This window comes from Anolis carolinensis, unplaced genomic scaffold (assembly GCF_035594765.1).
Source record: "Anolis carolinensis isolate JA03-04 unplaced genomic scaffold, rAnoCar3.1.pri scaffold_7, whole genome shotgun sequence".
Lineage (NCBI taxonomy): Eukaryota > Metazoa > Chordata > Lepidosauria > Squamata > Dactyloidae > Anolis > Anolis carolinensis.
Window position 1 is genome coordinate 22955570 of NW_026943818.1, and position 14252 is coordinate 22969821.

General features: G+C 47.1%; 1 protein-coding gene across 1 annotated transcript in view; it reads right to left on the reverse strand.

The window, feature by feature from the left end:
• Nucleotides 1-7020: 7020 nt before the first annotated feature.
• Nucleotides 7021-14252, reverse strand: part of vps53 (VPS53 subunit of GARP complex) — a 55181-nt gene continuing 47949 nt past the window's right edge. Inside the window, exons 20-22 of the mRNA XM_003227880.4 lie at nt 13337-13474; nt 9412-9516; nt 7021-9299 (exon numbers count right to left, since the gene is read on the reverse strand). Coding sequence (XP_003227928.2) covers nt 9129-9299; nt 9412-9516; nt 13337-13474 — 414 coding nt within the window. The 3' untranslated portion in view covers nt 7021-9128. The remainder of the gene's footprint in view (nt 9300-9411; nt 9517-13336; nt 13475-14252) is intronic.

A 14252-nucleotide genomic window follows, 5' to 3' on the forward strand; every position in this document is an offset into this window, starting at 1 on the left:
CCAGGTGTTTTGGACTTCAACCCCCACAATTCTGATGCTTTACATACCCGTGACTATATATATTATATATACTTGTGACTATATACTGATGCTACACATACCTGTGACTATATATGATACTACACATGCCTGTGACTATATACTGATACTACACATACCTGTGACTATATATGATACTACATATACCTGTGACGATATATACTATATATACCCATGACTATATACTGATACTATATATACCTGTGACTATATATGATACTGTATATACTTGTGACTATATATTGATGCTACATATACCTGTGACTATATACTGATACTACATATACCTGTGACTATATATGATACTACATATACCTGTGACGATATATACTATATATACCCATGACTATATACTGATACTATATATACCTGTGACTATATATACTATATATACCTGTGACTATATACTGATGCTACATATACCTGTGACTATATACTGATGCTACACATACCTGTGACTATATATGATACTATATATACCTGTGACTATATACTGATACTATATATGATACCTGTTACTATATACTGATACTACATATACCCGTGACTCTATACTGATGCTACATATACTTGTGACTATATATGATACTATATATACTATATGATACTATATATACCTGTGACTATATATACTATATACTGATGCTACATATACCTGTAACTATATACTGATACTACATATACCTGTGACTATATATACTATATATACCCATGACTATATACTGATATTACATATACCTGTGACTATATATACTATATATACCCATGACTATATACTGATACTACATATACCTGTGACTATATATCATACTATATATACTTGTGACTATATACTGATACTACATATACCTGTGACTAGATATGATACTGTATATACTTGTGACTACTGATGCTACATATACCTTTGACTATATACTGATACTACATATACCTGTGACTATATATACTATATATACTTGTGACTATATACTGATACTACATATACCTGTGACTATATATGATACTGTATATACTTGTGACTACTGATGCTACATATACCTTTGACTATATATACTATATACTGATGCTACATATACCTGTAACTATATACTGATACTACATATACCTGTGACTATATATACTATATATACCCGTGACTATATACTGATACTACATATACCTGTGACTATATATACTATATATACTTGTGACTATATACTGATACTACATATACCTGTGACTATATATCATACTATATATACTTGTGACTATATACTGATACTACATATACCTGTGACTATATATGATACTGTATATACTTGTGACTACTGATGCTACATATACCTTTGACTATATACTGATACTACATATACCTGTGACTATATATATACTATATATATGTGTGTGTGTGTGTTCTGGTTCTGTTTCCATGAAAAGGGTTTTGTGTTTGCTGCCTGCTTCCCCTTCTTTCCTTCCTCCAGGAACGTTGTCGCATGAATGGAAGCCATCTGCAGCCGCATAAATCAACCCGAGATCAAAACCAGGCCTCCTCCTCGGCTGAGCCAGAGAGAGAGGGAGCCGACCGGGGAATTCACACTTTTTCAGTGAATTACCGAAAACCGGAGAGTCAGCAATATCGGGATTTTTTTTTTGGGATTTTTCCCAGTTTCCTCTTTGAGCTATTTATAGGGCCTGAGTAAAGTGGAAGGAGGTTTCCACTGAAGGCAACCCCGGAATAAATGCTGGATGTGGGACTTTGGCTTGGGCAGACCTCACGCCAATCGCGGCGTATTTTTCCTCTTAATATTCTCAGTTGGAAGAAGCGGATTGTCTGGCTTTAGACTGGGCCACGGAACTGAGACAGTTTTGGTCTCCGTAGTAGATGATCTACAGAGGGAAGTTGACATGGGGAGTATGTTCTGTTGGTTCTCTTGGACCTCTTGATACCATAGACCAGTGATTCCCAAAGTGGGCGAATCCAGCGATCCGGGGGGGGGGGGCAGTGATGGCACCTAGTAGGACACAGGGCGGGGCGAGAGGAGGGGCGGGGCCTCTTTCCAAGTGCGGAGACAGGGCTGAGCACCTGAGGCACCTGTTAGGACACAGGGGGTGGAGCTAGAAGAGTGGGCGTGGCTTCTTCCCAAGAGCCAGAGACAGGGCTGAGCCTCTATACCTCTCCTGAGGCACTTGTTGGGACACAGAGGGCGGAGCTAGGGAAGGGGGCGGGGACTCCTTCCAAGAGCCCGAGACAGGGCTGAGCCTCTATACCTCTCCTGAGAGGCCTCTTAGGACTAAAGGGTGAGGCTAGGGGTGGGGCCTCTTCCCAAGAGCCCGAGACAGGGCTGAGCCTCTATACCTCTCCTGAGAGGCCTTTTAGGGCTAAAGGGCAGGGCTAAGGGCGGGGCCTCTTCCCAAGAGGAGGAGGAGGACAACAGAGGGGACCACTTACCCCATGGAGTAAGTAAGAGCAGGTCTTGAGGTGCTGCACCCAGTGTGACCACCTTCCCTGGCTTGTGCTGGAATCTTTGCAGCCCGATCTTCAGAGTCTTCATTATGGCTTTGTTTGCACTCTCCTCCTCCCCTGAGGCACTTGTTAGAACACGCGGGTGGGGTATAGAGGTTCAGCCCCATCAGGCACTTGGGAAGAGGCCCCGCCCCCTCCTCTATGTCCTGGAAGGCGCCGCAGGGCAGGGATAGAAGCTCAGCCCTGCCTCAGAGCTCGTAACTCCACCCATCCCAGTCCTGGCCGGCTATTGGTGGCCCCGCCCACCTTCCCCAACCAGCCCCGCATCTTGGACTAGGGGAGAGGCTCAACCCCGCCCTCTTGAGCAGGAGCCACACCCACCCTTGTAAGCCACGCCCCCTACCTAAAGCCCTAAGAGTTCTGGTGCGGCTTACCTGTCCAAATGTATCTTCTCCCTTTATGAATTAGTTTGAATGTTAACATTGTCCGGGGAGGTCCTGTTCAGATGTATGAAATGAACAAACAAAAAAACCCACCAACTGATGAGCGAAAAGAATTGTGATGGTAGAACGCAGGTCTTTGCATGTACAACGTTCCTGGTTCCCTCCTAAGCGCCTGAGGTGAAGCAAATGGGGTAGAGCAAGAAATGAGCGAGAAGACTGAGATTGTGCGAAGATGCTGCACAAAGTAAGGAACACTGGGATCAGTGGATGGAAAGACTCCGACCCAACATATGACAGACGAAAGCAGCCTTGGAGCCCAAAAACCGTGACCTTAGAGAAGAACTTGGAAGACACTCAGGTCTCTAGAGGAGGACACCCTCCGGCTGTATCTTTATGGCCACCAATGAAAGATTATGGGAGTCACTTTGAAGGTGAATAATGCCTTCCATCCCGGCTTCACCTTCCTCGAGTCAATAAAGAGACGCCCTTCGGCCTGGGAATCAGAGCCAGGCGGTCGTAACATTGACGTTAATCGCCGGGTGAAGTGATAAAGGAGAGGCGTATCTCCAAGAGGGACTAGCCAAGCACGCAACGGGCGAGTTGCGGGGAACTGAACTTCATTTCTGGAAGTTGTAGTTCACCTACATCCAGAGACATCGTGACCACCACCCATGATGGATCTGGACCACACTTGGCACACAGAACCCCCACGACCCACTGAACATACTGGAGGAGCTTGAGGGGACTGACTCACCATAGTGGGAGCTGTAGTTCATCCTGCAGACAGAGAGCACACTGAACCCCACGAATGGTGCATCCAGAGCAAACTTGCCCAACACGACAAACTGATACTACATATACCTGTGACTATATACTGACACCACATACATCTGTGACTATATACTGATACCGCACATACCTATGACTATATACTGACACCACATATATCTGTGACTATATACTGATATTGCACACACCTATGGCTATATACTGACACCACATATACCTGTGACTATATACTGATGCTATATATACCTGTGACTATATATTGACCCTACATATACCTGTGACTATATACTGATGCCACATATATATGTGACTATATATGATACTACATATACCTGTGACTATATACTGATACCACATATATCTGTGACTATATACTGACACCACATATACCTGTGACTATATACTGACACCATATACCTGTGACTATATACTGACACCACATATACCTGTGACTATATATTGACGCCACATATATCTGTGACTATATACTGACGCCACACATACCTGTGACTATATACTGACACCACATATACCTGTGACTATATATTGACGCCACATATATCTGTGACTATATACTGACGCCACACATACCTGTGACTATATACTGACACCACATATACCTGTGACTATATACTAACACCACACATACCTGTGACTATATACTGATACCGCACATACCTGTGACTATATACTGATGCTATATATACTTGTGACTACATATTGACCCTACATATACCTGACTATATACTGATGCCACATATACCTGTGACTATATACTGATACTGCACATACCTGTGACTATATACTGACACCATATACCTGACTCCAGAAAGTTCCAAGGAGAGAAGAAAGCTCAGAGTAAACAAGTTAGGTCATTGATATTACTTGTGCCAAAGTAGGTGCGGAAGGTGAGGAAGACCCTCAGCCATTGGTGAATTTTCGATAAGCCAAAGGTATATATTCTTTGTTAACTGCTGTTAACTGATATAGCTGTGATAATAAACTTTGTTTTTCGCATCTCTCACGAGTTTTCTGTCCGATTTCCCTCCTGAGCCAGGACCCTTGGAAGGTAATTGTCTTAGATAATAATCCCAATTAAAAAAACCACACTACCCAGGATCTCCCAATGGCCATGCTGACGAAGGGGTTCTAAGGATGGTTGTCCAAAAAAGGGTTGTTTTCCAGACTTTAGGAAAGGGAAGTGTATTCATCGACCCTCGAAAGGCCAAAGCAAACACACGGTCAGGCCGCTCCAAACCCAAAACCCTGTTGACGATTCCTAATGGGTCCCTCCTGGACCAGAGAAGCCGAAACGGAGCCAGGAGCCCTTGGCGTCTGTGGCTTTGGCAGCTATGCGGCTTCTGGGGAGCGGGGCTGGCAGCTGCCGGCAGGAATGATTCCACATTTTTGTGCCGGGGATGGGTCGTCCGCTGATGAAACTAGATCTCTAGCAGATACCGATGCCCATCAGAGCGGATGGAGAGCGGGCGTTCTCCTTGATGCAAAGACGGCACTCTTTTCGGTGCAAAAACTTCCCTTTATTGCCCGAATATCAAGGGAAAAACCATTAATAACAATCTGCCGAGCCTGTCATGCCCAGCAGGCTTTTGACTTTTGTTTTCGTTCCAGCCTGTTAGGACGAAACAAAGACCTGAATGCTTCCTTCCAAAGCCATTTTTTATTAGCGGTTTTCACAACCCAGGCCTGAGGCCTACACTTTTAAAAATATTTTTTTTAATACTCAGCGCTAAAATGATTTATGAGAAATGCCTCGGTGGGTCACACCCAAAAGCCTTCTTTTGTAGGGTCACAATTCCTGGAATGTATTAGGGCTCTGGATGCGATCACACTTTTCCATAGATGTGGGTGAAACGTCAGGAGAGAATGCTTCTGGAAAATGGCCATACACCCCTAAACAACTTTTCCATATAGCTTATAGGAAAACTACAACTCCCACTATGGTGAGTCAGTCCCCTAAACCCCCTCCAGTAGGTTGAGTTAGTCCTGGGGGTTCTGTGTGCCAAGTTTGATCCATGTCCATCACTGTTTGGGTTCATAGTGTGCCATCGATGCAACTACAACTCCCAAGGGGGGCGGGGCTTAGAGGGAGGGGCGTAGCTCCTGCTCAAGAGATGCAGGGCTGCGAGGGTGAGGGGAGGTGGGCGGGGCCACAAATGGGTGGCCAGGACTGGGATCGGCGGAGTTACGAGCTCTGAGGCAGGGCTGAGCTTCTATCCCTGTCCTGCGGCACCTGCCAGGACACGGGGTGGGGCTAGAGGAGGGGGCGGGGCTAGAGAAGGGGGCGGGGCATCTTCCCAAGTGTCTAACAGGGCTGGACCTCTATACCCTGCCCCTGTATTTTAACAAGCGCCTCAGGAGAGGTATAGAAGCTCAGCCCTGTCTCAGGCTCTTGGAAGAAGGCCCCGCCCCCTTCCCTAGCTCCGCCCTCTTTGTCCCAACAAGCGCCTCAGGAGAGGTATAGAAGCTCAGCCCTGTCTCAAGCTCTTGGAAGAAGGCCCCGCCCCCTTCCCTAGCTCCGCCCTCTTTGTCCCAACAAGCGCCTCAGGAGAGGTATAGATGCTCAGCCCTGTCTCGGGCTCTTGGAAGGAGGCCCCGCCCCCACCCCTAGCTCCACCCTTTAGTCCTAAACGGCCCCTCAGGAGAGGTATAGAAGCTCAGCCCTGTCTCAGACTCTTGGGAGGCCACATCCATCCCTCTAGCTCCGCCCCCTGTGTCCTAACAGGCGCCTCAGGTGCTCAGCCCTGTCTCCAGCACTTGGGAAGAGGCCCTGCCCCTCCCCTGGCCCCGCCCCGTGTCCTAATAGGTGCCATCACCACCCCCCTGGATCGGTGCAGCGCCCACCAGGGGGCGGTAGCGCCCACTTTGGGAATCACTCACAGGAACATCTCCGCAAGCTAGAGTCCAAAAGTGGCAGGCTAAAACCCAGAACTGGATGAGACACGCCCTCCTGGGCACACGGACTTGGAAGGTGCTGAACAGAGTGAGCTCTGGCACCACGAGATGCAGAGCCAATCTTAGGAAATGGGGCCACAAAGTAGAGTCCACAACATGCGACCGTGGAGAGGAGCAAAGCACAAACCACTTACGACAATGTGGTCTCAGCCCCGCCACATACACAACGGTGACACCAGAGGCGCTCCAAGTGGCCAGATTCTAGTCAAAGGAAATCAAATATAATGCCAAGTTTTTAAAATATGTTATACTTGTACCCTAAACTTGCTTCTGACAAGACAAATACTGCAATAAGGATGATTTAGATTGGCCAAAAGGCAAAACGAGCCCACGAGCAGAAGAGTTCTTTTATTTTTGATAGAAAATGTACAACTTGAGACTTCCTCCTCACGCTGAGACTGGGAAGGTTCTGATAAATAAGGAAATGGAGTTTTCTTCTGCTAGTTTATCCAACAACAAGGACAAAAACAGGGGAAGGAAGAGAAGCAATTTACATAGCTACCGGAGGGTTCCTAATTTACATTCGCGGGTCCTCTGTTTTAGTGCCTAAAATATTTGCAATGCAAAGGACGGAGGGAAAGGACACTGTTTTTTTCGAAGCTAGTTTGCAGTGAAAGGCGGCTCGTAAATCCAAGGTGGCACAAAAGTCACACCCGCCTTGATGTAGGCGATGGAGGTTGATCCATATCAAGTGTAAACACTGTCCTCGCCCAGGTTGAAAATGAAGTGGATCAAAGGGCCAAAGGAAGGCGTGAGAGGACTCCGGGCAAGGAAGAAGGCTGTTCGCATTCAGGACTGGCAACTAATAGCCTGAAAACAATGTTGTGGGTCCACTAAGGTGCCAACAGGCAGAGAAGAGAAGGGTCGCCAACAAAAACAGTTATTAAGATGGAAAAATAGCCACAAAAACAAGAAAGAGAGAGTGATGCGGAGTACCATGTCTCGGAAGATGAGGAGTGTATTCAAAGGATAGGTAATCAGGGCTTTGTCCCATGTAAGCTGCAGGGTATAAGAAATAATAATAATAATAATAATAATAATAATAATAATAATAATAATTATTATTATTATTATTATTATTATTATTATTATTAAGGCAGGGTCTCAGTGTGTTGCTGTTTGGCGGACAGCGATCTGAGACAGTTTCGTTCAAGACAATGGTTAAGTAAATACCCCACTGCCACTGAAGTTGGTACCAAGCACTCAGTTCCCAATCTTGGTGTTGTTTTACAGTACTGTACATATATGTAATAAATATACTTTGAACTATTGCTCCCACAATGGGTTATGGTGTAACGTGTGGATCTTCAAAGATGATACCAACTAAAATAGGCTCCCGTGAGTTAGAGGAAATAGAGCCCCGGTTACCAGCAGCATCAAGATGATGCCAACTAAAATATGCTCCCGTGAGTTAGAGGAAATAGAGCCCCGGTTACCAGCAGCATCAAGATGATACCAACTAAAATATGCTCCCGTGAGTTAGAGGAAATAGAGCCCCGGTTACCAGCAGCATCAAGATGATACCAACTAAAATATGCTCCCGTGAGTTAGAGGAAATAGAGCCCCGGTTACCAGCAGCATCAAGATGATGCCAACTAAAATATGCTCCTGTGAGTTAGAGGAAATAGAGCCCCAGTTACCAGGAGCATCAAGATGATACCAACTAAAATATGCTCCTGTGAGTTAGAGGAAATAGAGCCCCAGTTACCAGGAGCATCAAGATGATGCCAACTAAAATATGCTCCTGTGAGTTAGAGGAAATAGAGCCCCGGTTACCAGCAGCATCAAGATGATGCCAACTAAAATATGCTCCTGTGAGTTAGAGGAAATAGAGCCCCAGTTACCAGGAGCATCAAGATGATACCAACTAAAATATGCTCCTGTGAGTTAGAGGAAATAGAGCCCCAGTTACCAGGAGCATCAAGATGATGCCAACTAAAATATGCTCCTGTGAGTTAGAGGAAATAGAGCCCTGGTTACCAGCAGCATCAAGATGATACCAACTAAAATAGGTTCCCGTGAGTTAGAGGAAATAGAGCCCCAGTTACCAGGAGCATCAAGATGATGCCAACTAAAATATGCTCCCGTGAGTTAGAGCAAATAGAGCCCCAGTTACCAGGAGCATCAAGATGATGCCAACTAAAATATGCTCCTGTGAGTTAGAGGAAATAGAGCCCCAGTTACCAGGAGCATCAAGATGATACCAACTAAAATATGCTCCTGTGAGTTAGAGGAAATAGAGCCCTGGTTACCAGCAGCATCAAGATGATACCAACTAAAATAGGTTCCCGTGAGTTAGAGGAAATAGAGCCCCAGTTACCAGCAGCATCAAGATGATACCAACTAAAATATGCTCCCGTGAGTTAGAGGAAATAGAGCCCTGGTTACCAGCAGCATCTTTTTGTTGAGGGGGAAAAAAACAAGAGGAAAAGGGAGAACCTCTAGAGCCTTTTCTTGATAAGTTTTTCCAGTTTCCGGATGCGCGAGGACTCCTGCTCGGGCGTTGGGGCCGTCAGGGAGACAAAGCTGGCACTTTCGGGCCCCGAAGGAGGGGCCGGCAGCCTCTGGCGGAACAATTCCAACATGGCGCTTTGCTCGCTCCGCTTCAAACCCTACCGGGAGGAAAGGGACAGAAGAGTCAGAGAAATGGGTGGCTGTGACACAGTCGTGAACGTATCTCCAGCCTGCCCATTCAAAAGCCGCTGAGTGTCTCTTGATTCTCACCTTCATGTCCAGAATCTTCTGGAACGTGTCCGTGCTGCAGTCAGCTAGGAGCTTGATGTAGTTGTCCACAAAGACGATGGCGGGTTCATGCGGGGCCATGACAACCTGCAGGGACGGAAAATTGCTCTCAAGTTAGAAAATTGCTCTCAAGTCAGAAAAGGGATCATCAGACCTCAACGTGGGTTTTGCTGAGATGACCCTTGTGAAGAACCAGCAAAGGAGCACCAAGTTGCACCAAGCTGATGGAGATCACTTAGATATCTCAGCTAACCTGTGTCAAAGAGGGGTCTCGGCACACTGAATGAAACGTGTCCTTTCACAGAGACAACACTGAAGAACCACAGCTTACATACCCTGTTTCCCCGAAAATAAGACTTGCTGAGTTGCTAAATATAAGGCCTTCCCTGAAAGTAAGACCTAGCAAAGTTTTTGTTTGGAAGCATGCCCACTGAACAGAACACCAATCTATGTACGTACCATAGATTGTTGTACATGGAAATAATGGTAGGAACAAAACATTCTCAATAGGATTCACAGTTTGTCTGGTTATGCTGGTTTGTGATGACAACTACTGAACAATCTATATATATAAAAATGTAATGTGCATTTTTCCCATGGAGTAAACAACAAAACCACTAGACCAAATCATACCAAATTTGGCCACAAAAGACATAGACATCCAATCTATGTCTTTCAATAAAAAAAAACTAGAAAAATAAAGTCCAAATAACAGAAAACCCCTCATTGCTTATCGCGCATGCGCAGAGACTTCCGGCGAACTGAAACAACTACATTATCCAGAGGACCTCATAGCTGTATGTGGAGCCTAACACCACTTTTAAAAAATGTTGTCATGATGGAACAGCCTTGCAGCTTCAAAGCCAGGCTGTTTCCTAACCAGGGGGATCCAGGCTGTGGCGCAGGCTGGTGAGCAGCCAGCTGCAACAAATCACTCTGACCAAGAGGTCATGAGTTCGAGGCCAGCTTGGAGCCTGCGTTTGTCTTTGTTCTATGTTAAGGCATTGAATGTTTGCCTTATATGTGTAATGTGATCCGCCCTGAGTCCCCTTTGGGGTGAGAAGGGCAGAATATAAATGCTGCAAATAAATAAATAAATAAATCCTCTGTTGGCCACTTTGAATATCACTGAACAGCCTTGCAGCTTCAAAGCCAGGCTGCTTCCTAACCACCAGACTATGCCACAGCAATGCGTAGTTGGGCACAGCTAGTATATAATAAATGTTCATTTTTTTGTTCAACAATAAATATGAATTCTTCTTCATGGAAAAATAAGACATCACCTGAAAATAAGATCTATGAGAGCAAAAATTAATATAAGACACTGTCTTGTTTTCGGGAAAACATGGTACACAGAAAATGATCTCACTCGAAAAAGGAGGAAGAGGAGCATCCAAAACCTCACCTCCATTGCAGAATGGCAATTCGGGGATCGAGTCTGCAAAGGGCAGCTCTAGGGAGCTACGGTGGCATCTCGTAAAAATGAGCCACAGGCCTGTTGCATCGGCAGACAGATGGTGTTTGTGTGTATATGTGTGTGGACTTTTCAAAGATTCTCCCACAGCCTTGCCTTGTATGAATGTTCTTGTTCATAGGAGCAAAGTAAACATTTTTTGAAAAAAGAGATGATTCATCAAAATTACGGGAGGAAGGGGAGGCTTGTGGCGGGAAGGGGGGCTATGTTTGCAAGGTATGGGCAGACACCCAGTGACACATGCTCCAGGCACGCCAAAGGGCCCCACCTTCGCCTAATAATATACGGGGCCGCAGCAATGTTTTCTTGTACCGAGAGCTGCCTTCCGATCCAGATCCCAGCCTGAATGAGGAACATGTGTGGCTAACTGCCTTCTAACAGCTCAGGCTTTTTGCCATTGCGGGGCTCTCCTTCTCACACAAATGCCTTAACCAGTGGTTCCCAAACTTATTTGGCCTGCCGCCCCCTTTCCAGAAAAAAATATGACCCTGGAAAGGGGGTGTGGTTTAGAGGGGTGGGCGTGACTCCTGCTCAAGAGGGTGGGGTGAGCCTCTCCCCTAGTCCAAGATGCAGGCTGGGAGGGGGACGTGGGCGGGGCCACAAATGGGCGGGGACAGGACTGGGATGGGCGGAGTTACGAGCTCTGAGGTAGGGCTGAGCTTCTATCCCTGTTCTGCAGTGCCTGCCAGGACACAGGAGGCGGGGCTTCTTCCCAAGTGCCTGATGGGGCTGAACCTCTATACCCCGCCCCTGTGTTCTAACAAGCGCCCTGCCGTGGGAAGAGGTCCCGCACCCACCCCTAGCCCCACCTTTTAGTCCTATAAGGCCTCTCAGAAGTATAGAGGCTCAGCCCTGTCTCAGGCTCTTGGAAGGAGGCCCCACCCCCTTCCCTAGCTCCGCCCTCTGTGTCCCAAAAAGCACCTTGGGAGAGGTATAGATTCTCAGCACTGTCTCAGGTTCTTGGGAATAAGCCCCACCCCCACCCCTAGCCCCGCGCTTTAGTCCTATAAGGCCTCTCAGAAGTATAGAGGCTCAGCCCTGTCTCAGGCTCTTGAAAGGAGGCCCCACCCCCTTCCCTAGCTCCGCCCTCTGTGTCCCAAAAAGCACCTCAAGAGAGGTATAGATTCTCAGCCCTGTCTCGCAGTCTTGGGAAGAGGCCCCGCCCCCACCCCTAGCCCCGTCCTTTAGTCCTAAAAGGCCTCTCGGGAGAGGTATAGAGGCTCAGCCCTGTCTCGGGCTCTTGGAAGGAGGCCCCACCCTCTTTCCTAGCTCCGCCCTCTGTGTCCTAACAGGCACCTCAGGAGAGATATAGATCCTGAGCCTTGTCTCAGGCTCTTGGGAAGAAGCCACGCCCACTCCTCTAGCTCCGCCCCCGTCTCCTAAAAGTTGCTTCAGCCCTATCTCCGGGACTTGGGAAGAGGCCCCGCCCCTCCCCTGACCCCGCCCCCAAGTGCACCTGTGGCCATCACCGCCCCCCTGGATCACTGCAGCGCCCACCAGGGGGCGGTAGCACCCACCTTGGGAACCACTGAGTTAAACCCTTGTGCTGCTGAACTGCTGATCTGAAGGTCCAGCAGTTTCAATTCACAGGACGGGGTGAGCTCCCGCTGTTAGCCCTAGCTCCCGTCAACCTAGCAGTTCGGAAACATGCAAATGTGAGACAATAGGTATCACTTCGGCAGAAATAGGCAAAAAGATGCCCCATCGACGAGGAGGTGACAACGCAGGCTTGGAAATGGAGAAGAGTATCTCCCTCAGAGTCTCCAGAGCCAGAAATGAAAGGAGAAGCCTTTGCCTTTGTCTGTATATGTGTGTCTCATTGTAACATTGAATATTTGCCTGTGTTTGTATATACGGTAGAGTCTCACTTATCCAGAAACGGGCCAGCAGAAACTTGGATAAGTGAAAACCTTGGATAATAAGGAGGGATTAAGAAAAAAGCCTATTAAACATAAAATTACATTATGATTTTACAAATTAAGCACCAAAACATCATGTTTTAAAAGAAATTGACAGAAAAAGCAGTTCAATACATAGTAATGTTATGTAGTAATTACTGTATTTACGAACTGAGCACCAAAACATGGCAACATTGACTACAAAAACAATGACTACTAAAAGGCAGACTGCCTTGGATAATACAGAACCTTGGATAAGTGAAGCTTGGATAAGTGAGACTCTACTGTACTGTCATCCGCTCTGAGTCTCTTCAGGGAGAAGGGTGGAATATAAATTATTATTATTATTATTATTATTATTATTATTATTATTATTATTATTTGAAACACAACAAGATGAGTCCACAGCAGACATTCTGCTGGCTGTTGAATTTGACCACACGTTGGACACTTCCCAAGTGTCTAGGACTGTGTGATGTATTATTATTATTATTATTATTATTATTATTATTATTATTATTATTATTATTATTACCTTGAGGATCATTTCCGCCCGGGTCATGCCCTTGACCACAATCTTGGTGTAGCTGGCAGGTGCCTTCCTCACCACTTGGGACCCAATGGAGGGCAGGTCCAGCAGAACCATCTTCAAAGAATGAGTGTCCAGCAGGAGCTGCGTCACATGGAGAAAACGGCAGAGTTACAGCTTCCGTTGAAAGGGACACGAGAAGCCTTGTGAGACGGGAATGCCCTATGCCAGTGACTCCCAAAGTGATGGCACCTATTAGGACACGGGGCGGGGCCAGAGGAGGGGCGGGGCCTCTTCCCAAGTGCCGGAGACATGGCTGAGCCCGAGGCGCCTGTTAGGACACAGGGGGCGGAGCTAGAGGAGTGGGCGTGGCTTCTTCCCAAGAGCCTGAGACAGGGCTGAGCATCTATACCTCTCCTGAGGCACTTATTGGGACACAGGGGGCGGAGCTAGAGAAGGGGGCGGGGCCTCCTTCCAAGAGCCTGAGACAGGGCTGAGCATCTATACCTCTCCTGAGGCGCTTGTTAGGACACAGAGGGTGGGGTTAGGGAAGGGGGCGGGGCCTCCTTCCAAGAGCCTGAGACAGGGCTGAGCATCTATACCTCTCCTGAGGCGCTTGTTAGGACAGAGGGTGGGGTTAGGGAAGGGGGCGGGGCCTCCTTCCAAGAGCCTGAGACAGGGCTGAGCATCTATACCTCTCCTGAGGCGCTTGTTAGGACACAGAGGGTGGGGTTAGGGAAGGGGGCGGGGCCTCCTTCCAAGAGCCTGAGACAGGGCTGAGCATCTATACCTCTCCTGAGGCGCTTGTTAGGACACAGAGGGTGGGGTTAGGGAAGGGGGCGGGGCCTCCTTCCAAGAGCCTGAGACAGGGCTGAGCATCTATACCTCTCCTGAGGCGCTTGTTAGGACACAGAGGGTGGGG